Source organism: Labrus bergylta, chromosome 1 (genome assembly GCF_963930695.1).
Source record: "Labrus bergylta chromosome 1, fLabBer1.1, whole genome shotgun sequence".
In the NCBI taxonomy this organism is placed as follows: domain Eukaryota; kingdom Metazoa; phylum Chordata; class Actinopteri; order Labriformes; family Labridae; genus Labrus; species Labrus bergylta.
Window position 1 is genome coordinate 8156541 of NC_089195.1, and position 23385 is coordinate 8179925.

The 23385-nt window shown below is 42.5% G+C and overlaps 1 protein-coding gene across 1 annotated transcript in view; it reads left to right on the forward strand.

Annotated features, from left to right (window-relative positions):
- pkd1a (polycystic kidney disease 1a) overlaps positions 1 to 23385 on the forward strand; it is a 76079-nt gene that overhangs the window by 41493 nt on the left and 11201 nt on the right. Inside the window, exons 20-49 of the mRNA XM_065952880.1 lie at positions 690 to 887; positions 1000 to 1299; positions 1411 to 1856; positions 3130 to 3280; positions 7519 to 7671; positions 8218 to 8358; positions 8944 to 9265; positions 9463 to 9679; positions 9780 to 9939; positions 10042 to 10194; positions 10364 to 10508; positions 12039 to 12374; positions 12543 to 12631; positions 12895 to 13213; positions 13430 to 13598; positions 13884 to 14148; positions 14230 to 14425; positions 14630 to 14800; positions 14909 to 15052; positions 15143 to 15353; positions 16652 to 16778; positions 16900 to 17010; positions 17234 to 17283; positions 17654 to 17868; positions 18188 to 18266; positions 18379 to 18488; positions 20450 to 20652; positions 21584 to 21778; positions 21897 to 22036; positions 23044 to 23174. Coding sequence (XP_065808952.1) covers positions 690 to 887; positions 1000 to 1299; positions 1411 to 1856; positions 3130 to 3280; positions 7519 to 7671; positions 8218 to 8358; positions 8944 to 9265; positions 9463 to 9679; positions 9780 to 9939; positions 10042 to 10194; positions 10364 to 10508; positions 12039 to 12374; positions 12543 to 12631; positions 12895 to 13213; positions 13430 to 13598; positions 13884 to 14148; positions 14230 to 14425; positions 14630 to 14800; positions 14909 to 15052; positions 15143 to 15353; positions 16652 to 16778; positions 16900 to 17010; positions 17234 to 17283; positions 17654 to 17868; positions 18188 to 18266; positions 18379 to 18488; positions 20450 to 20652; positions 21584 to 21778; positions 21897 to 22036; positions 23044 to 23174 — 5647 coding nt within the window. The remainder of the gene's footprint in view (positions 1 to 689; positions 888 to 999; positions 1300 to 1410; positions 1857 to 3129; positions 3281 to 7518; positions 7672 to 8217; positions 8359 to 8943; positions 9266 to 9462; positions 9680 to 9779; positions 9940 to 10041; positions 10195 to 10363; positions 10509 to 12038; positions 12375 to 12542; positions 12632 to 12894; positions 13214 to 13429; positions 13599 to 13883; positions 14149 to 14229; positions 14426 to 14629; positions 14801 to 14908; positions 15053 to 15142; positions 15354 to 16651; positions 16779 to 16899; positions 17011 to 17233; positions 17284 to 17653; positions 17869 to 18187; positions 18267 to 18378; positions 18489 to 20449; positions 20653 to 21583; positions 21779 to 21896; positions 22037 to 23043; positions 23175 to 23385) is intronic.

A 23385-nucleotide genomic window follows, 5' to 3' on the forward strand; every position in this document is an offset into this window, starting at 1 on the left:
TAATTCAAAACCCATAACAGTCTAAACTACACCTCTACTTATGGGGCTGCTGTGACTCAGTTGGTAGAGTCGTCGTCTCTCAGCAACCCTGCAGCAACATGTCCGCTGTGTCCTTGGGCAAGATACTTAACCCCGAATTACTCCCACTGCGTATGAATGGGTATGAACGGGATTAGTTACTACTTATAGTCTCACTACATAGCAACCACTGCCATCAGGGTGTGAATGGGTAGGTGTGACATGCTGTGTAAAAGCGCTTTGAATAGCCTAAAGACTAGAAAAGCACTATATAAGCTCAAGTCCATTTACCATTTACAGCTGTGCATTGGCGGTTATATTAATTGCATTAACTGTGGCACTGCTGAGGGAACACTACTCCATCTGCTGTTGGACTGCATCAAAATGTAATATATTTGGTTGGATATAACAAAGCAAGCAATGATAAATACTAACTCAGTCATACCACTCACACCACAAACATGTTTACTTGGAGACCTCCATAAATTTAGTAATGTTTCCTCAAAGAACAAAAAACCGTTTCTCTCATTATGTTTGGACACAAAAAAAGTTATTATGAGTTATTGGTAACAAAAAGTATATATTTTCATTAACTTTGAGATAACAATCCAGCATGATAATTTATTCAAACATTGGAGGTTTTGATAATGTATTTCAATGTGAAAATCCAGGTGAGTTCTCAGAGGAGGAACCTCCAGGTCCAAGTGATGGAGCCGGTGAGTGGACTTTCCATCACGGGAATCTCTGCAGCAATCCCTGTGGGTGAAAAGAGGTTTTTTGTGGCCAACATCGTCAGAGGCAAACCAGTTTGTTTCCTGTGGACCTTTGATCTGCACAAACTCCACAAGACAACAATATTTGGCAAAGAGGTAACATCAATTCAATACTCGTTTTTTTTAGTGATGACAAAAATATAAATACAGCAAACAGCTTTTAAGGTACACAAATGGTGATGTGTCTCAATGAATCACACAACTCCAGGTGTCCTACACCCCAGAAGTAGAAGGCGTATTGACCATCCACCTGAAGGCCTTCAACTCCCTGCCTAGTCAGTATATCACCAAGTACATCCTGGTGCAGAACCTGCTGACTGCTGCCGTCCTGTATGCAACACCACGGGACACTTTTATCAATAAGACAGTGACGCTGTCGACCTACGTTTCACCCAGCTCTAACTCTGTGGAGTGCTTGTGGGATTTTGGTGATGGTTCATCTCCAGTTCATACCAACAACACAACTGTGGATTATAACTTCAAAAACCCTGGGCACTTCCTCGTCAAAGTATGTTTTTTCACTGTAAACTGTTCAATATTTGAAATATTAATTTCACCAATTTTGGATGTGAAACTTGACATCTCCCAATTTTCTGTGACTTTTTGTCCTTTTTCTCAGGTGAACTGCAGCAACCTGGTGAGCTGGGTGTTGGCCCAAGTGGAGGTAAACATCAGTGTATTGGAGTGTGAGGAGCCAGAAGTGCATGTGGTTCAAGCCCCTCGCTTGCCCATATGGCGTTACCAGCCCTCTTTGGTGGAGGCCAGTGTGGATCTGAAAGGCTGCCTACGCTACGGAGCTCAATACCTCTGGCAGATACTTTCAACACCATCATGTGATGATGACAAAAACCACGTTATTCCCTCTGGGATGGAGTCTCAGCCCTCCCGGTCTTTGATGAAACCAATAATTCGCCTGCCGGTGGAGGTGGATGTGCAGCGGCTGCAGCTGTCGTTGCCTAAGATGGCCTTGCCAACAGGGAACTACACCTTAGTGTTTTCTCTGTCATACAAAGGTGTCCCACTGAGGAAGGCTGCTTGTATACAACTCAGCGTCATGGCTGCCAGGTCAGTAAGGGATTCTACCATTGAAGCAGCTGAATGTTTGCAGCACTTTGAATCCAAGACAAATGTCTCCAATGGGACAATAAAAGTGTACCATATCGTATTGTATACCAATTTGATCCATCATTTTTAACCATGAATTAATTCCTGCTAGTGATATGGCTACATTTGCACAGAGAACAGGGGTGTGAATCTCTCCTTTACAGGACTATCCGATTTGAATCTCAGTTCATAGGCTACGATCTGATTCATTAACAATCATTGAAATGTAAAACAAATTGATAATGGACTAAGTAATCTTTTACTCTATGAAACTGAGAAAAAAGGGGAAAACAAATGTATCATTTCAAAATAGCATGTCCTTCATTCTTAAAAAAACAGCATTCTGGATTATATTTCTTCTCCTTTCATAATTTCTGTGTGATTTTTAATACAGAGTCTACATGATGTTCAGGCACCATTATTACCTCTCACTCTGCATCTAAAAGTTCTTGTTTGACTCTGTTCTTAAACTGATGTCCAACTCGGCGAAAAGCTGTCTCTTTGGTACCATGTAACTTGTCTCAAATGTATTAACCATGCCACCAAAGCAGACACTCAACCACAGACCATAGTATGGACGTAAACTCTAGAACTAAAACCAGATGTTGATGCTGTGATAACCAAAGACTACACTGAGTAGTGACTTGGAGTTTCCAATATTCAGGTTTTCTTGAGAAAACCTCAGTAAACCAGTATACGACGTTAAAAATAAACTGAATATGAATGGAAAAAATCAAGTTGGTGTTACAGTAGGTGTTTTCTGGGGCGCGCTGGTGGTGCAATGGTTAGAGCGCGCATCCCATGTATTGAGACTCTCATCTCGAGCGGTAGGCCCGGGTTCACCTCCACCCGTGGCCCCTTTCCGCATGTCATTCCCCACTCTCTCTCCCTGGTTTCCAACTCTATCCACTGTCCTGTCTCTGTATTAAAGGCACGAAAAGCCCAAAATAAATCTTTAAAAAAAAAAAAAAAAAACATTAGGTGTTTTCTGACCAAACCGTTCTGTGGACTTTTTAAGATATAAGACGAGATGTCAGATCATTCATGCTGCTAGATATTTAGGTCTGCATGCATTGCTTGGATTTTATTCTAACTTCTGTGCTTAGGTTCACAAACACGCTCCTCTATTAGACGCAGAATTACATCCAAACATATTTGATCACATGTCAAATGATTATCATGGAAAAGTTTTAATATTTTAACCAGAGATTTGATCCCCTTTTCTTCACGTCAGGCTGATGCCGATTATAGAAGGGGGCACCTACAGAGTGTGGTCGAGAACACAAGACCTGCAGCTCAGTGCAGAGCAGTCATACGACCCCAACATGGACCCCGACAGTCAGTCACTACTCCACTACCACTGGGAGTGTCAAAGCACATCCAAGGTAAGTGCAGGCATGAAACAGAAGACACCGTCAAAACAAGTGAAAGAACATTGTGAAACATTTCCTCACTATAAGTGTGTTTTTTTTTCTTTTGAGATATTTTTTATCGTGTAAATACCTTCAGATCAGTTTATTGTTGATTTTCTGAAATTCTTGTGTCAGCAGGGATTTCTGTGTCCTACTGCTCCATTTTTTTTCTCAATACTTAACAAGTGGGTCTTTCACTTCAAGTTTTACTCTTGCTTGTAACAGGTTCATTTATTCTTATGTATCCTTTATTTGAGACGAGCTGAGACTGTGGCATCCTGTCTAGTGGTGCCCCGCAGCAGTACAAGTATAACAGAAGTGAAGTCACTGTAAAACAATGTCAGAGATATTTAATCCAATGATATTTATTCATGTTCAGTTTCTTAAGGAATAGAGGGATCCCTCATAAATAAAACCAAATAGAGGTTCCAGTATCTTGTCAAATGTAGGTAAAAAACAGTGTAGTAGTGTAAATATGAAATCAGGGCTTTTATTTATCAAACAGAAAATAACTTATTCCATATTTATCTGTTGAGTCATGAATGGTTTTTAAAAGTTGTCGTAGTAAAGTAAAGCAGGATTCTTTGCTTCGCAGCTTCAGCTCCTGTGGTTTCTCTCGATTTATTCTCAGCACTCGGATAACAAAGCAGAAGGAAAAGAAAGAGAAGCGTGTTGCATGGCCTGAGCAAACCCTAGTCGCTAACTTTTTATATGAATTGTGAATTCATAAGATGGCGTTTGGAGGACAGATTTGAATTTGCTAAGGAGACAGTGGAAAAGTTACGTAATGGTCATCTGGTACTCAGTACTGTAACAGCCTTCAGAGGCTTGACAGCACTGGTGTGAGGAGAAAAACCAGTTCAGGACAGTTTGTGAGTGTTGCTATTGACTTTACGATACATTTTGTATGTGCCTCAGTGTGTGTGCCTGCGTGTGCGTGTGTGAGAAATTCATTAAGCATTTTTCACACTCACCGCTTCCTTGACTGGGTGGGAACACATTTGGACTGTGCAGTAAAGACCACAATCTAAGACCCAATGGTATGGGTGTGTTCTGCATGCATGTTTTTGCGTGTGTGTGTGTGTGTGTTTGTGTGTGTGTCTGTGTGTGCGTGTGTGTGTTCTGTATATCTAAGCAGACAGGCATTTAAAGGGTTATATAACTATTTAGAGATAAACTCAGCATTCCACAGCTCGTTCTTCGCTCCCCACCCTGAAAATGACACACTTGAACAGACAGTAAACAACATGCACACATACACAGACAGAAATACACTTACAGCTGAGTAACCCTGCTGATTAAAAGAGGAAATCCTTGAACCCAGAACCCTCGCTAACAATGGTGCCCTAAGATTCAGACATCAATGGAGCAGATTGAAATATCATCAAACATGTGCAAGTCAGATCATCAGAGACGGCAAGGAAACAAGAAGAGAGAAAACAGGAATAAACAGGAAATTCATTGTATTAGGAGGTCAAAGGGCAAGACAATGAAATATATGAAAGAATCAAAATAATAAAAACCGTTCATACAATTAAAAAAGAATTGAACTCAATAAGATCAGTAATTCAAACTTTAAATGTTCAAATGTATTCATGCATTCGGCTTCATTTGAAGTTTTTGGGGTATAGTAGTACGAGAAAACTTCCCAACTCTGTGTGAATTTTGGGAACCTGCAGGATTAGCAATGACTGGAAGCGTGGAGGAGATTCCTTCATGCGAGTGTAGAGGGGTTAGAGGTGTGTCGCTGGAGGAGAGCGGAGGCTTCAGAATAGCGGAGGTGTCTCCTAACAGCATTTTGTGTTGGTTTAATGCAGGTGCTCAAGGGCGACATCTACTGGATCAAAAAGTTAACATTCGTCCTTTAAAAAGTCATTACATTTAAGTCAGTACTTTGAATTAAAACCATTACTTTTACTCACTTTTTTAACTAATTCAGTAAGCCTAAAACCAGCTTCAGAAAATTGTTATAGCCTTTTATAACAATATGTTTGTTAGCTGTTTTCCTAAACTCATAAACACATGAAAAACATTAAACACAGGTCTTACAACACAGAAAAAAATGTTTCAATTTTGCTCTCCTTGTGATGTCACAGTGGGATTCTGGTAAAAAAAAAAAAGAAAAAAAGAAAATCCCCTCCCCTGGCACTCCACCCCCAGCCTAGAACAAAACTTTTGAGCAGGTCCGCCATTTTTATTCTCGTTACAGAGGATTGATGTCTACCGGGAACACTCAGTGGGGCTGATTGCATTTAAAGAGACACACACACCAAAACAGAGCGTTCTGAGAGAGCTGGTTTATACAGGGTCACAAACCTCCTCTGGTGCTTGATTCATGTTATATTTTGACCAAAGCATAGCACAGATGTTTCATTTAGACCACAGGGGACTGTTTGAAAAGGTGGAAAAGGGGTCTTCTTTAAGTTCTTACATATTTATGACAATACTGATACACTTTGAATGAAGGACCTTTACTTGTAGTGGAGAACTTTCAAAGTGTACTAAGAGTTATTTTACTTCGACATCTCTGCAAACATTTAAAGACAGAAGAGCGACAGATTTAACCTAGTCAGCAGCTTTTCATTCATCTTCATCTCATATAAACGGAAGCCTGAGCATTATAAAGTCACTAATAGTATGTTACCTTACAGACCTCAGTCACTTGATGCCTGTAAGGGCTATTGTTAGCTCATTAGCGCTTATTATCGCGTAAGCTAGTGCTGTCTGGCGCTCTGCTCTGCTCTACACACACACACACACACACACACACACACACACACACACACACACACAGTTCTCCTGCTCTCTGCCTGGCAGCACACAAACACACATCTCCTCTCTTGTCTTCTTTGAATCTCCGACAGAACGGCACCAACATTTTAGACCCGTATTGTCTCGTTATTGAAAACTAAGCCTATGTGTCATCACAGTTTTTATTATCAATGACCTATTTTGTCTTCATTATGGAAAAACTGCGGTTGACAGACATTTATCAGCATATTTTTCTTTAATGAAATGTACTTAGCCAAGTATTTGAATGTTTTACTCACTGCCCTTTAGTAAATCCCCATAATGCAACATAGAAAGAAAAACTGCCTGAAGAATGATCGACCAAGAGTGACACAGTATTGAACTTTTGTCCAAAGATGCGAGGATGAAAAGATGGAGTGGCAGAAACAGTTAAATAGATGTCCTACACTGTTCTCACCTTGGATAGAAATACACCTCTAGCAGACATTTAATTGGTTTTAAAGCACGGCTGACACGATTAAATGTCTGCACGTTGTGAAAGTTTTAAGTTGATGAAGACTTGTAGAAGGATGTCAGTTTTCTGTAAACATCTAGAAAGTTTTCAAGAGTTTAGAAGCAGAAAATAAAAACAAGCAACCTCACACAACTTCTTGTAGGGAGATAAAAAGAAATGTTCCAATACGTGTGCATGTTTTCCTTCACAGTACCCATTGTGATTTTTAGACCTGCAGTAAGACTGTCTGACACCGAGTACCCTGGGATGTTAGTGGGATTTAAAAATATATTCATAGTAGTTATAAGTAGAAAACAGGATTTGTTAGCTTGCCAAACATTACACTATCTACTTAAACTTAACTGTTGTTTGTTATTGTCAATTGGTATGTAAACCATTTGATTTTTTGGGGGCTTGTTGGTAATGGTAGGCAGTAAGTGAGGTAGGTAATGAAAGGGCTGGAAAAGTACTGAATTACATTTACTTAGTTATTGTAATTGAGTAGCTTTATATCTGTTTAAATGCTGAGGATCATAGCCAGAGTCATGAACCACATTGGCTGTGGCTCAGTGGTAGACTCGGCCGGTCGAGGGTTCTATCCCCTGCTCCTGCAGCCACATGTCCGATGTGCCCTTGTGCAAGACATTTGACACCAAGTTGCTCCTGGCGGTGCATGAATGTGTAAGAATGGGATTAGATAACACTGATGGATCCTTTAATTAAATAACCTTGAATATTCCTGTTGTACAGATAATTTACTTTTCAACCCCACTCTCTACCCCCATCAGTTATAGAAGAACTCAGTATTCAGTACTTCAAGTCGACCAGTATTTTCCTTAAACTGCACTTGTGTATCATTTTCTTGAACTCTTCCACCCCTCCATACTGGTATTTATACTGGTAACAGAACACCTTTAGGATAGAATCAAAACACTGACAGTGCTGTGGCCGTTTTTTTTACCTGCAGGGTCCTGAGCACTGCTCCACTCTTAATTTCGGCCTGGGCTCCAGCGGTCCAGTTCTGGGAATCTCTGGCTCCGAGTTGGAGGCGGGTGTTGAATACACTTTCAGGCTGACCATCATTAAAGACGGCATGGCACCAGAGTCAACCACACAGACTGTAAGTGAACATCTGAGGTACTTAAGATGTTGGTTACTAATCGGCTGCTTCTCTTGCGCTTTATTTGATTTACCAAAAAACAATTAAGACTTTCATTAGAACAAATGACAGCCTATACTTCATGCTATTAGATGGTATTATGTAACTTAGCGATCTTTTCTTACATAGAAATCGAGATGTTAAGCATATTAGAAGTGATTTGCCATTCCCCCTTTTGGTACCCTATTAGTGGAAGAAGCTCTGAAAGCTTTGGGTCGGCCCCTGATTCCAGAATAGACATTTTCTCTGTAATTAGTGAAGCATAGCAATCCGCAAGAAAGCAGAAGAGAACAAAGTGTTCATGAAACACGCTGTAAGATGTCATTTTAAAAGTGTTGGCCTCGATTTGGCCTTTGTTGAGTTTTAATGTAGTCAATGAGTCATAGCGTGACGCATACTGTGAGTTACCAGATGCAGGATCCTGAGAGCATGTGTGTGAAAGCCTTAACTGCTAAAAATGAAGAGGATTTGTGTGTGTTAATGTGTTTGTGTGGCTCTGTGTGACAGGTGCTGGTGCAGAGTGGTCATATCCCCATGGTGTATCTGGAGTGTGTGTCCTGTAAGGCTCAGTCCATCTACGAGGTCAGTAAGAACTCCTACGTCTACCTCAGAGGAACCTGCACCAACTGCCAGGGCTTTCATCGTGGGGTAAACACACACACACACACACACACACACACACACACACACACACACACACACACACACACACACACACACACACACACACACACACAAATACAACTCTCTTTGTCAAGGCGGTCACTGAACAGTAATTGTTCAGTTACCCGGGTGATGGGCACTCTACCTCGAGGGGACAAATTTTTGATTGAAACTACTCTCACGATTAAATGTTCATCAAAATCTTTTAACTGTTCCAGAACATTTTGTCTGCCACATGCCTTTCATTGCCTATTCACTACTATTTTAATGACCTGCTACCAATGGCAGGTTATAATGCTAGTGCAGTTATAACCTGAATATTGGCTCATTCAGGTTTCTAATCGGCACTACCTATCTATGCTGGCTCCCAGGGTTGAGTCTGTATTAAACCAAATATTAAGAAATACATCAAGCTACTATTATAAAAGAAACATGAAGCCGTTCCTACCTGTAATGAAAGCTTTTAAGCTAACAAATTGAAGCTTATTCACTTTATTATTGCCTTTTCCCAGGTATGACCCTGTGTTGCTTGCTTTTAGGCCACATTTGATTTCTCCCTCTGTCTCTCAGCGTTGGAGCGCCATGACGCCGAAGAACGAGACTCTGGTCCTGGACTCCTCCTCCACCACCACAGGAAGTGACGGCATGAACCTAGTGCTGCGCCAGGGTGTCCTGCAGCACGAGAACTCCTACATCTTCACCCTGCACGTGACCGACGGCACTCTGGACGGTGAAGGCGCCGCCTCCATCACTCTGCACCACAACATGCCCCCGTCTGGTGGAGAGTGTCACCTGAGAGGGGGAGGGGAAACAGGGATGGAGTACGGGGACGCAGAAGTAGAAGGCTTGAGGATACGCACGCTGTTGGACAGGGTACACTTCAACTGTTCAGGTGCGAAGAAAAAACCTCTTTTATCACACATCTGATTCAAAGTATATCTTCTTTACTCTCATCTTTCCTTTGGTTTCCAGTTCTAGATATTCTAAAATATCATCAGTAGATTTCCACCTTCATTACTCCGTTACATGTTACCAATATCATAGCTTTTTCTTCTCTTATTTGTTTCTATTTTTCTCCTTTGCCTCCAGGTTACAGTGATCTTGGGGTCTCAGAGACTCCTTTGCTCTACAGTCTGCTGGTGACGCGCTGCAGAGAAGACTACTGCGAGGACTTCTGTGTGTACAAAGGCAGCAGCCCCGAGCACTCTGTCTTCCTGCCCCCAGGCTTCAGCTCAGCACGAAACCGTTTAGCCGTCTCCATCACAGTGGAGGACCACCAGGGCGCTGCCAGCCTTGCACTCAACAAGTAACAACATTTTCACTTCATTATTTGGTTCACGGTCTGTTCTTTTGAGATCCAGGTTCAGTGCTTTTTTTTTGTTTGTTTGTTTTCTGTTTGTTTACAGGTCCATTGAGGTTGTGCTACCAGATCCGCCCCCTGAATACAACAGCCTTCCTCACTGGCTGTCGGAGCTGACAGACACGACACTCAAAAAGCTGTTGGAGCAGGGAGACTCCCAGAGGGTCCGAGAGTTATCATTGGCTTTTATTACAGTTCTAAATGAGGTAGGAGAGGCCAACCAAGCATCAGAGATGAACAGTTATTATTCCAATCATTTATCAAGTTATGAGAAGCACACTTTGAATGATATATTTCTATTATTCCAGTATGAGCAGACCAGGAAGTCTGTGCGCGTGTCACGAGACGAGCGCAGTGACCGGGTCAGAGTCCGAAGCAACATCACCAGAGCTCTGACCGCCCTGGACCTGACCACCGTCAGTGACATCCAACAAACCTCGGCTGCTTTAGCACAGTGCACGGTGAGCAGAGAGAGAGCGGGGCCAGGTTGGAAAGGGGGGAACAATAAAAAGAAAACAAAGGAACAACGGGTAGTCGTGGAAAAGAAAAGACAGGTAGAACAGACGGAAACTGTCAGGAAAACCAAATATTGATCAGCCGTCTGTGTGTGTGTTTGTGTGTGTTCTTCAGGCGGTGAGTCGGGAGTTCATCTGTGAGGAGTGTCAGAACAGCACACTGAGCAAGCTGGAGTCCATGCTGGAGATTCTGCAAACTGACACCAAGCAAGGCACCGTCACTCCTACTGAGATAGCTGACAACATCCTCAACATCATGGGTAAGAAAGCATGTTCTCTGTCACCCTAAAAGTCTGTGACTGATTCCATCTTTCCAAACAGTAGGGGCGGGGAGCAGAGGATCAGTCATGATATGATACAGTACGATATGCTACGCTACAATACGGTACTGATGATGATGACTTGTTGTTTTCATTTCAATATTTATAAGCTGGCCACTTCAGTCTCTAAAGCCTGGAAGAAACATCAGGATGTTTTATTTTGTTAGTATTATTTTTATTAAGTGTCTACTTTAGCTCTTTGGTCTCTGTGTATTAATAACGGTGCCTTGTTAGCCTCTTTTGGGCTGGGCATATTGTTTATACATGACACAATAATAAAATCAATCGATCAAACTACACAATATGGTACAAAAAGATTTGATAAGATATGTAATATGTTATGTTAAGAGAAGATACAATACTATGCAATACCATATGATATGATACACCATGCAGCGATTCTGCAATGATTGATGTTTGTAAGACTATTTATTCACTGCAATTTTGTGTCAGTGTCGACTCTTTATATGCTTTATCTCTGAACTTCTTTCACCACTTTCCAGCATTAACTTGCTGTCTTCTTCTTTATCCTGCTCTCAACTTCTTTCTTGGGCCAATTAACGTCTTTTTGGGGAGCCGGTAGCCTAGTGGTTGGTGCGCGAGCCCGATGTGCAGAGGATTTAGTCCTCCATGTGGGCGGGCCCGGGTTTGGATCCGGCCTGTGGCTCCTTCCCCGCTCCCTCTCCCTTATTTCCGACTCTATCCCCTGTCCTAGCTCCAAAACAAAGGCAGAAAAAGCTACGCACGAAAATAAACTTCCTGTCATGTTACCCTCATTCATATCATAAGCAACAGCCTGAGGAGTTATCAAGTAGTGACACTGTGAGACAAATTGGCCTGGATATCTGTTTTGAGCTTTTTTTAATTTAAAAATTGAGATCTGGGACCAGCGGTGTGATAATTGTATCACTCTATTCAGGATGACAATATAAAGTAGTGCAGATATTTTGTCCCACTCCTGTTGTAGTGCCTTTCACTCACCGTAGTAACGGCCATAAGAGAAAACAAAAAGCTGCGATAAACGGGAGGAACTACGGGTATGTTTCAGGTGTGCTGACGCAGAGCAAAAGAAAAAAGGTACATGGCAGCTAAAAATAAATCTGCAGTTTAAGTGCTCCTGGTGCTTAACTTGAGTATGTTTATGCTGCTTGTTAAAGAAACGAATCATTCAACCACTGAGGCTTTTCTGTTTTGTTTTCAGCCATATTTACTAGATCATCCAATTACTAGATCCATCAGGGACTGGCTGACTCACAATATTATCTTAAAAACCTCTAAACATAACTTAGTGTAGAGGAGAGGATTGTGTCCCTAAACTAAACATGTTTGAAATCTGGAGATATCACCAACACTGGTTCAGTTCAATATTTATTAAGAAATATAACTGCAACAAAAGAATCTGTGCAGCTGTAACATTTTCTCCTTTTTTTTCTTTGGTCATAATAATGTCTTCTACCTCTCCACCTCCAGGTGATCTGATCCATCAGGTCAGCCAGTCTGCATCCCAGTCTTACTTCCAGCCCCCCTATATGGACTCCACCTCGCCCCACTTCACCTCCACTTTTTCTACAATCAGCGAGGATCAAGGAGGCCCCCTGTTAGACCCCTCCCCTTCCTCACTGGAGCCACACCCCTTAAGAGTGGCGGCCAAGGCCTTCAGCCTGTCCTCTGTCCTCATGTTGATCCTCATGCACGCTCGGGTCCTCAACGAGGAGCCGCTAGTGCTGAGGGGAGCTGAGATCGCTGCCACGGGGAAACTGGCAGACCCTCAGAGCCTGCTCTGCTACCATGGCAACAACAGTCCAGGTGTGCTATTCTAATTAGTGCCTTATGAGCTGAAGTTAGGATGCACGTGGTATCTTTACCTTGAAATGTGTAAGAAGTTGAACATTATTAATAGGACTGTAAAAAACACATGGGAAAACATGAGTTCATATCAAATTTAAATCTCCTCCTCCTCTCCTGTTTTTCCAGAGTGCCAGCGGTTCTCCATCCCCCGAGCTTTCAACAGTTGTCTTGGCAAAGCTGCAGCAGGAAACAGCATCATGCAACTACTTTTTCAGGTAACACTGGAAAGAGCCCAAAATGATGTCAAGCTCTTAGTGGGGAAAAACATCTCCCCTCAAGTGTCTTCTTAGATTGCTGTTAAAGACTTTGGCAACATGAAAGCTGCAGGTGCCAAAATCTTGAACAGCAAACACTCACATAAAGTGCCTCTCTAAAGTGGTCTTCCTTGTGTTTAAAAGTCTTTCAGCCTTTATCCGTTCGACCCTCTCATCATGAAATCTAATTCTCTCCATTTCTTCTTCTTGCTTTTTCTCATCAGGTGGAGTCCAACCCTTTCCCCTTTAACTACGTGGAAAATTACACCGTCTCCACAGAGGTGGCCTCCATGGAGTTCCGCACTGAAAACGGAACGCAGATTCCCATCTCCGGACTGGACGACAGTCTCGCAATCACCGTTGCAATTAACAACGGGTACAGTGCAGCGGAGGCAGGTCCTGAGGGTGCTGGTACTGGAGGGGTCCCCACAGCTGGAGCTGTGAACATCAGCCACTGTGACTCTGTGATAGTCAAGATCAGCGCGGGAAACACCAACAGGCAGGCGGGGGTGTTTGTGCAGCTCAACTTCACCTCTTTGCACGGTGAGGCTCTCATGTGTAACACACGTGATGCATTCACTGGGGGTGGTTGAGCTTAAAGACTTTGTTAAAAAATGTCTGAGGAAGCCATTTTTATTACAGCATAACTTGCAGGACAACAAGGAGGAGGCTCATCTGATGAGCGATTCTACATAAAGAACTTGTGTTTGCCTTGGCACTGTTTTAGTCTTCTCATTCTTTTTTCCTCTCTTTCCCCAGGTGTCAGTGAGAAGGAAAAAGCAGAAGAGGAGCCGTACATCACAGCCTACCTTCACTCACATGACAGACCCAACGAATTCAACTGCACAGACAGAAAACAGATCTCCCTCAGTATGACCAGGGGGCAGGAGCTGGACCACAGGAAATACACCTTCTTCCTGTCGCCTGAGTAAGAGCCCTTCATCCACTGCTGTTGTAATGTGAATGAAACATCTTTATTTGTATGTGTGTGTGTGTGTGTGTGTATGGGGGGGGGGCTGCTTTTATTTGGATAGGACATTGGATGGAGTAGAAAATTGGGAGAGAGGATGGTAAATGGTATGCAAGAAAGAAGCCGTAGGCTGAACTTGGAGGACTATAACCTTGGGTGCGACCTAACCGCTAGGCCATCAGCACACATGATCCTACACTTTTGCTTGTAGAAGTGACTGAGGCTCTTTTCTGTCTCACACAGGTCGTACGACACCACTCTGGACTACTTCATCAACGTGAGCACGACCTGCAGCCCCAGCTCCCACCCGGTGGGTGTTCACCTGGAGGTCGGTGTGTTTGCCTCTCTGTGTCAGTACTTCAGTGAGAGTGAGAAGCAGTGGCGGACAGACGGCATGGTGCCTCTTGCGGAAACCAATGCCAGCAGGGCTGTTTGTCGCACCAGACACCTCACAGCCTTTGCTGCAGGCCTCTTCGTCCCAGCCAACGCTGTCAGCTTTAAAGTGCCGGTAAGTATCACAAAAAAAAAACTTTTTATGTCCACTCTCAAACACAAACACTCTGAAACCACTGTCTATTCTCTCCATTAGGAACGCTACGGTCCACCCAGCCTGGTCGTCCTGTTAGTGTGCGTGTTGGGTTTACTGAGTTATGTGGTGGCAGCAGCCATCTTGCACAAGTTGGATCAGCTGGATCTACGGCGAGCTGCTGTGGTTCCACTCTGTGGGGGAGAAGGACTCTTTAAGTATGAGGTCCAGGTGAAGACCGGCTGGAGCCGAGGGGCTGGTGAGTATTAGGAGAGTCGTCAGGAGAGCTAAAAACTAGCGTAGTTTTTACTTGAAGCTCCATGGAGTGCCTGATTTTTTAGACAGTAAAAACTACTGTTCCTCAAATACAGATACCATCTCAAACAACACGTATTTTTAAAAGGAGAAACAAAAAGAATGTGTGAATGCGGTTGACAGAATGAGCCTCTCTCTGTCCCTTCAGGCACCACGGCTCACGTGGGAATCAGTTTGTACGGGCGCGAGAGCCGCAGCGGACACCGACACCTCGACAGCAGAGGAGCTTTCACACGCAATGCTCTCGACATCTTTCATATCGCCACAGATACTAACCTGGGCAGTGTCTGGAAAATACGAATCTGGCACGACAACAAGGGTACTTATAAACATGTGCACACACAACCAAAATCTGTAATCACAAAGAGTTTAACTAGCTGATATTTGAAGAAAGTTTTGGTAACCACATGCCTCTCCACGTCATCAGGTCTGTCCCCAGCCTGGATGCTCCAGTATGTTTTGATCAAAGACTTGCAGACAGGAAGCAGCTACTACTTCCTGGTTGAGGAGTGGCTGTCGGTGGATAATGAGAAAACTGACGGACGGGTGGAGATTGAGTTGGAGGCCTCTGGTAAAGAACTTCAACCAAATGACGAGGAATAGGAACACACTGAGGGTTTACACCTGTTTATTCAGCCCTGTTACTTTCTGTGTCCCTCAGAGGAGGCTTTGCTTCTTGAGATGCCCCGCCTCCTGCGCTGTGAGCTGCAGAGGGCGCTGTGTGAGAGTCACATGTGGCTGTCTCTGTGGGAGAGACCTCCCCGCAGCCCCTTCACCCGCCTGCAGAGAGCCACCTGCTGTGCTGTGTTGCTGCAGCTCTTCATATTCGCCAACACGCTGTGGTACAGCATCGTTGTGGACAAGAGATACAGGTACAGAGTTCATTTATTTTATTCTTATTGTATAGGGACACGTTGCCACACTCCACAGCATTTATAGCCAAAGCTACAGTACAATCTGGTGTATGACACCCACCTTTAATTTATTTTATATCTGATGCAGTGGAAAAAAAATCTAGAATAAATTACTGCGACATGCCCCGTCATGACCTTAAGTGCAGCTGCCACCATCACCCGCTGTATACCTGCCATGAAAATTCATCCCCCATTCCTTGTGTATTGAAAGTGTCCACTTCTTTACGCAAAGCTTGCCAGGATACATAGCAACATGGATCAGGCTGGCAGCTCCACTTTTTAACAGCTTCTCTCCTTCATATGGTCTTAAACATTCAAACAGTGGTATGCGGTTAAGAAAATATACATTTTGGAGTGCTGGTTTGATTTTAAAGACTCCCAAATAAATGAAAATCAGCGACCAGCGAATGTGGGTGTCAGGACTCTAGTCAGAATGGTCACGAGCTGAAGGTCAGTACTTCAAAACAATCAAAGTTACTGTAGGTTGAGAGCTCAACTACCATACTAGGTTTGTAACCTGCACATGGGGAAAACAGATGGTACAACATACAGTTGAGCTACACAGCTGCACAGAAACTGCACGTGGTGGAATTTCATGAAATCATCATGGAGGAAGATGGTTTGACGCTCCGCAAAACAGACTACGTCTTAGATACTAGCGAGACTTATCATGTCCCGTGAAGAGCCTTAAAAAAAAACATACAAATTAACCACAAATACACAAGAAAGATACAAACAAAAACTCTAACAGATAAACAACTGTGACAATATAGGATATAAAATATCATACTTTGAAAAACAGGCAGCTCAAGGTCACACATGACTACATGACTGAGTCCTTTAAAAAATACATGTTGGTCCCTTGAACAGAAAAGGCAGTTTTTTTCCAAGCAAATTTACAAAGAGGGCCCCTTACAGTCTCCATTTGATGCTCCTGTTGTTATACAGAGCCTGATAGTCCAGCTGGAACCAGGAGGCCACAGAGCACCTGATGATTGATGCATTTATGGATGGGTTTAAGATTGGCAAAAAAAAAAAACAATGACAATAATATGAACTTGTTGGCTTCCTGTCTGAGATTTAATATCTCTGTTGTCATTATCGGAGTCCTGATTGTTGCAGGTGCTGCTTGTGACCAGGAGATTACACAACAACTTTAATGAGTAAAAAAACATAAAGTGCCTGAATGTAGCTTCTTAGATTGTTTTTTATCCTGTTTCTATCCTCTCGTTTATTTCCAAATGTGAATGCTGCAGCTCTCAGGCCGTGTCGAGGTTGTCTTCACTGAACGGCGAGACGGTGGCAGCAGGTGTGGTGACCTGTTTGATAGTGTATCCTCTCTACCTGCTCGTCTTCACAGTCTTTAGAATGAGCCGCAGTAAGGTAAACAGTAACCTACCCGTCACTTTAGCACATTGTTTAGTGTCTCTCACAGGTCAGACATGAAGCTGAATATTTCTCTTGTGTGTCTGAATGTGCGTTGGTGTGTGTATGTGAATTTCAGTGCGTGACTGTTGAGCAGGTGCAGCCACAATCAGACCAGGAGTCTGTGGAGATCGATGACTTCCTGGAAAACTCCATGAATGGAAGTTCCTTCCTCTTCTTCAATGGCGAGGTAGAGGCTAATGGGAAATGACTGGGATGTCAAATGTAATCATAGCTGATGCAGTTCTGGCTCAGGTCATGGTTCCAGAAATACAATGTTTTTGTATCCAAGTGATTGTTTTAGGAGAAAAAAGTCAAACCCTGCAGACAAGCAAACTTTTTCCTTTTCCAATCATTATTGTCCCTTTCTCTTCGTCTCTCTCGCTCTCTCTCTCTCTCTTTCTGCTTCTCAGACCAACTCAGAGGAAACCAATCTGGATTTTCCCACTCCATCAACTAAAAGGTGAGTTTCTCTGCTGCCATGACGCTACATTTGCATAATGCAAGACTTTATTTAATTGGAATTTAATGCCAAGGGATCCGTTATAGCCTGCAGTCTGACTTATTGAGGATAAGAGAATATATGAGAACAAGGAGCATTAAAAGAAAAAGATGGAAATGGTTTCTAATTTAGAGGCTCCGACGATCAAAAGCTTTTCTTTTCTGGCGTCTCTGTGATTCCTCTCTTGTCACAACACAACAATAAATTCAAAAGCCATAATTGCCTTGGAGGCTTTTGTTGTTACAACATCAGTGTTGTTCCATGAGAAACTAGATCATTTTTTAGGAGACACAGAGAAGAAACTCTAATCTGCTCTGGCTTTGCTTTTCAGTGTGGAGAGCTGGGCTATGGCAGAGGAGGAGATGGAGGACAGGGATTGGCCAGAGTGGTTGAGTGACGGATCCGTGGTGGGAGGGGCGGGGCATGGGGCAGGAATGCCCAGGCTTAAGAGGGGTCAGGGGAGTAGGCACCTTGGTGTGGACATGGCCTTCAACCCTGACGACGAGGAGGGGACCGGAGAACGCAACAAATATTTCACCTCCTCAGGTAAACAAAGCAGGAACACTTACAAACAGTTGAACAAATCAGTGGCCTCTCGCACCGGCTGTGTTTAAGTTCTGTCTTAAGTTTGGGTCCAAAGTTGACACTGAACTCTACATCGAAACTAGCTTGTAACTAAAGCTGTGTCATTGTTAGTAGTGTGTCTACGTAGTCCTAAATGAGAAGTTACCTCAAACTAGGCTACGAGTGAAACCCTGTCTGTGTTTTTGTTTAGTTCATTTTGTACTGTATAGCTTTAAGTTAAATTTTTTAACTATCTGTGTGAAAGAGCCCTTCAATCCAAACTGTTGCTGTTCACTCACAGATGAGGATCTGATCAAACACATCCTCACAGATGGACAGAACTTCTTCCCTCAGGCAGATGAAAGTGAAATGGCTGATCTGTAAGTTTTTTCTTTTAGCTCAGTGAACTTTAATGAAATGCAATGGACCCTCTACTTTTTTGATTGGGTTTGCTTTGATGTGATTACCTTTGGCCATGTTCATCTGTGTCAGGTCCAGCATTTTGGATGACAAGACTGAAGTGATCCTCCTCCAGAGGCCGAATGAATTTCTTCCTCCAGGAGCTCTGAGAAGACCAAAAACGGCTTTCACCTCGAACACAGGTGTGTGTATGTGTGTGTATGTGTGTGTGGGTTGTGTGTGTGGGTTGTGTGTGTGGGTTGTGTGTGTTGTCACAGTTCTCTGCTGCTCTCAGGGTTTCCATTTGTCAAACCTCAAGACTTAATATCGCTCTGGGCAGTAAGATAAGTGGGAAAAGATAGAACCCATTCATGAAGGGAAATGTTCTCAGCTTACAGCAAACCAAGTCAATTTGAGAAAACGTTTTAAAGTGTCTCTCAAGTGATCACATAATCACAAGATATAGTTAGAGAATGAATGAAAAGTATTTTAATTATAGAGAACATTGACTAAAAATTGTACCAAAGAGGAGAAAAAAAAGCGATTTCAGTTTGTGATAGACGAGCCTGAGTGAAGTGCTGTAATGAGGCTTTTAAATAATCAACAAATATCTAATAAGTGTAACTAATGAAGTTGTGTGAAACTGAGTGCCAGCTTTATCATTTTTGCTTAATTCAAAATATCCTACAATTTTTTAAATCAAATTTGGTTGGTTGATTGATTGATTGATTGATTGATTGATTGATTGATTGGTTGATTGATTGATTGATTGATTGATTGATTGATTGATTGGTTGATTGATTGGTTGCTTTGTTGGTTGGTTGGTTGATGGGGTTGATTGATTGATTGATTGGTTGGTTGGTTGGTTGGTTGGTTGATTGATTGATTGATTGGTTGATTGGTTGGTCGGTGGTCGGTCGGTCGTTCAATGGTTGGTTGCTTGGATTGATCAGAACAGCTTTATTGGCTTGGTATGCTTCCACACACAAGGACTTTGACATCAGTGAACTAAGCTCTCTGTGTACAAAATGATTTATAAATAAACTAAACAAAGGAAAAGACTAATATGTACAAGATGTACAAGACAATAAGATCAAATGGGTTATGTTTGAAGCGTGGTCTATGTTCCTGAACCAAGTTTCAAAAACTATATTCAGTAATGAGATGACATCATAGAGACAAAGTTTGTAACTATGGTAATAATTTATTTATCTTACTTAACTAGACCCAACAATGTCCCTTTATTTAACAATTGAATCCTTGTCATGGTCTGTGTTACTGTGGAGAAGACAATAAATAAGGTGTTAGTGATGCTACTTATTCAGTTCAGGATTATCGTATCAACACAAAGGACTGAAATGTTCTTGAGGATGATTGGAAATTAAATTAATCTGCAAAAAGAATATTAATCTCAATCTCAGTGATCAGCAAATTGGTTTTAAAAGGCTTTTTAAAGTTGTTTTCCTCAGGGAACAATTATCTGCAGACTGTTTCAGTGAGTGCTTTTCTCCTTGTCACATTATCAATGCAGAAAACATAAATGACCCTTTCATGTCTGGATTTAGGAGGAGGATTTGACTGTCTTTAGGAAGAGAGTCTGAATGTGTCTCTTAAAAAAGAAAAATGATAAATGACTTTGATTCTCTTCTTTTATTTGATAATGAGTCCAGTAATGGCGGCTGCATGTCTAGAATTTTACAGTCTATTCTCATGTGAAACCAGAGTTTGTGCATTATGCTTTCATTTCGCTGCCTGAATGTTAATTAAGGAAGCTAATTGTTGGTCTGAGAAAAATCTTTTTCAAAAGCCACTCTGGTATCTGCACTGGGTCAAAAGTTCTTCTTATATCATTTATTCTTTTTGAGGAAATCTATTGATTTATAAGTCATGTTATTTAAAAAGGAATCAAGATTTCCTTTGATTCCCTTTGTGAAGTATGAAATAAAGCCTTGCAGTAAAATGAATCCAACAAGATCATTAAAATAAAAAAATCCTTTCATTTCTCGTAGATTAAACATTCATATAATCTCAGAAGTCTCTTTCTTTCTATCTGACGCCTGATCCTTCCTTTATCGTCTCTGTTTCTCTTTTTGTTACGTTCTTTGTGGATATTGTCTGTTACAAAGCGCTAAGCCTTAACGCCCCCCTCCTCTCCCCTCTCCAGTTGTGACAGATGTGTGTCGCCCCAGGCGGTTTCCTCCCTGGTGTGGACGTGCAGCCCTCTGGGGCAGCTGGGCGGGGATCGCTCTGGCCAGTGGTGTTTCCATTTGGGCCGGCCACGGGTTCAGTCAGAATGTGGCCATGATGTGGCTCATCTCCTGTTTCTCCAGCTTCCTGTCCTCCTGCCTGGTGCTCGAGCCCATTAAGGTACACACAGACATTTTTTCAGAGATGCTGGCTGACCATTCAAAGCTGTACTCTATTCACATGTGCCTGGTGATGAAGGTTTTTATCTTCTTTAAGCTGCACTTATTAAGATTTTTATATTTGCAATGGGTGGAATAACAACGTGTAATTTGAAAGTGATGATCTCAGAAGTTACCACCATATAAGGCCTCCAGTGTTTCAGTATCTGTCAGCTCATTGTTTTGGTTTACCCTAAACAGTCTCGTTAACCATGCTGTCAGGATGAAGGAGGTTCAAGTCATGTCACCCACCCTGTCTAACACATAACAGCTGACCATCTGGTAACACAGAGGAGCATTTAGCATTTCTATTGAGGTCAGGCGTTTCCTATAAGTTCTATAACGGTCGAGCTAAACTTGGAGCTGGACAAAGACAACTGTACCATGGCTTACTGCTCACAAAAAAATATTTGTTGGGCCTTTTTAAGATAGCAGACAGCTGAAGAGAGACAGGAAGTGTTGAGAGGAGAGAGTGGGGGGATGATCTGTAGTAAAGGGCTGAGACCGGATTTGAACCCACGGCTGCTTTGAAGAGGGCTACAGCCCCTGTACATGGGGCGCACAACATAACCGCTAGGCTATCTGGTGCCTCAACGCTTAGTGCAGCTAATTCAGTGTGCAGTTAAATCTCATGTAACATCTCGTGATATCCCTGAGAATTCTCCTCAAGGGAGAGAGTCTTACCTAAACATAAAACACATTCAACATATTTCCAATTTTTTTACCTAGATGTTTGCCTTTACAACTTTATGAGCTGAAAATATTAAATTGTGTCAACAGCAGTCATTGAGATGTTCCTTTCATTGCAGCTGATTGAGCTCATCTGTTTTAAAAGTCAACCTTTCACGCTTTGACAGTTTCCTCCTAAAAGCCTCCCGTCCACTGTCCAACAGGTGTTGTGTGAGGCTGTTTACTACGCTGTGTATGTGCAACGCCTGCGTCCAGAGGACCAGGATGTGCTGGTGGAGTTCCCCCGGGTGGAGAGAGTGGTCCAACGGGTGCCTCGGGTGAGACCCCCACAGGGCTTTGCGTTGTCTCAGGCCCGACACCAGGCCCGCAAGGTCCACATGCTGTACACCATGCTGAAGGTGAGTCAGACACAGATGTCATGTACAGGGTTTGTAACGAGAGCACTGACTTTTTCTTGTGTCTCGCCTGTTGTTTATTTCACTGTTTGTTAACAGATCGTGTGGTTGTCATTTTCAGAATTTCCTGGTTTACATGTTTTTCCTGTTGGTGGTTTTGCTTCTCAACTATTCTGACTCAGCTAAAGACACACACGGCCTGAGACTGCGCACTCAGCTGCAGCGAGCTCTACATGCACCTGAGTACCACAACATCAGCAGGTACACACACACACACACACACACACACACACACACACACACACACACACACACACACACACACACACACACACACACACACACACAAACTCACTCTAGCTCATAGTTTTGGTGGGATTTTTTCGCATTCAAACTTGACACACCTCCAACTTTCGGCAGCAGGAAAAATTGACTTTTCATGTACAAACTTTTCCTCCTTGATGCTGGAATATATCAAGTTTTGAATGTTTGATTATCATGTGCAGTTTTATTCGTCCATGTTGGGCTTTAACATGGTCATTACCATGTGCAATATTCCTTCACTAACATTTGATACAGTCGTTCATCAGGTATCAGGTTCAGTATGAGCAGAACAGAGCATCAGTCAGTGTCTGAACACACTACTGTCTATAATGCCAATACTGTTGTACTTCTATCTCTCCTATTAAAGGCACCGTTTCTAAGAAATGTAACCCATATCCATTTAATAAGTTATAAAACACTGTGTTTTATTTTTGTATTTTTGGTATTTTATGTGTATTTGATAGTCTATTGTGTAACTTTTGCACTTTGTGTTTTTGAAGCAACCTGGCACCAGAATTTTCCTTCCAGATTGCAAAAGTTGATATTGTATTGTGGTAACTAAATATCTGACCTTATCTCTGTTTTTTAATTGTTGAAAAAAAAATCAGTATTCTTGAGCTGTGCTGAAATATGTAGACATTCAGTGTTTCTAGGCTGAAGCTCTTTTGACCCCTCCCCTGTTTTTCTGTTTTCTATTGAGACCTGACCTGGATGTACACAACCACAAACAGAACTAAAGAGTCCATAACTCCTTTTCAAAACAGCGTAGATCCAGAGTATCTCTGAGTAAACTGTCATCCTCTCTGCACACACGAACACACACTTCTAGACGTTCTTGCATTGTTTTGCTCTAAATGTTGTTGAACATTGTGACGGCTCTGTGTTGACAGCAAACGACACACAATATGAATATTTTTTTAAAATCCGCTAATTGTTCTCTTTAGCCGAGGTGATGTTCTCCTGTGGCTGAACGGGTCCTTGTTGCCACGGCTACTGGATGACACGGCCCTCTTGAGAGACACAGGCAGTGTGTTACTCGGCACGCTGAGGCTCCGTCAAATCCGTGACATGCAGGGTGAGACTGAAATGTGGTCAATAAACAGAGACGCCTCTGAACTGACAGAAAACCTCACTCACTTATTGATTGAGTTGCAGTTATGAAAAAAAACGTTTGTTTTTGGAGAAGTATTTCTTTGTTTCTGTGTGTTTGTCTTTTCTGAATTATACCCGCTAACTGCATAGAGGTTTCATGTTTATTATCACAGCTTCTGCAGCAGACTTTATCA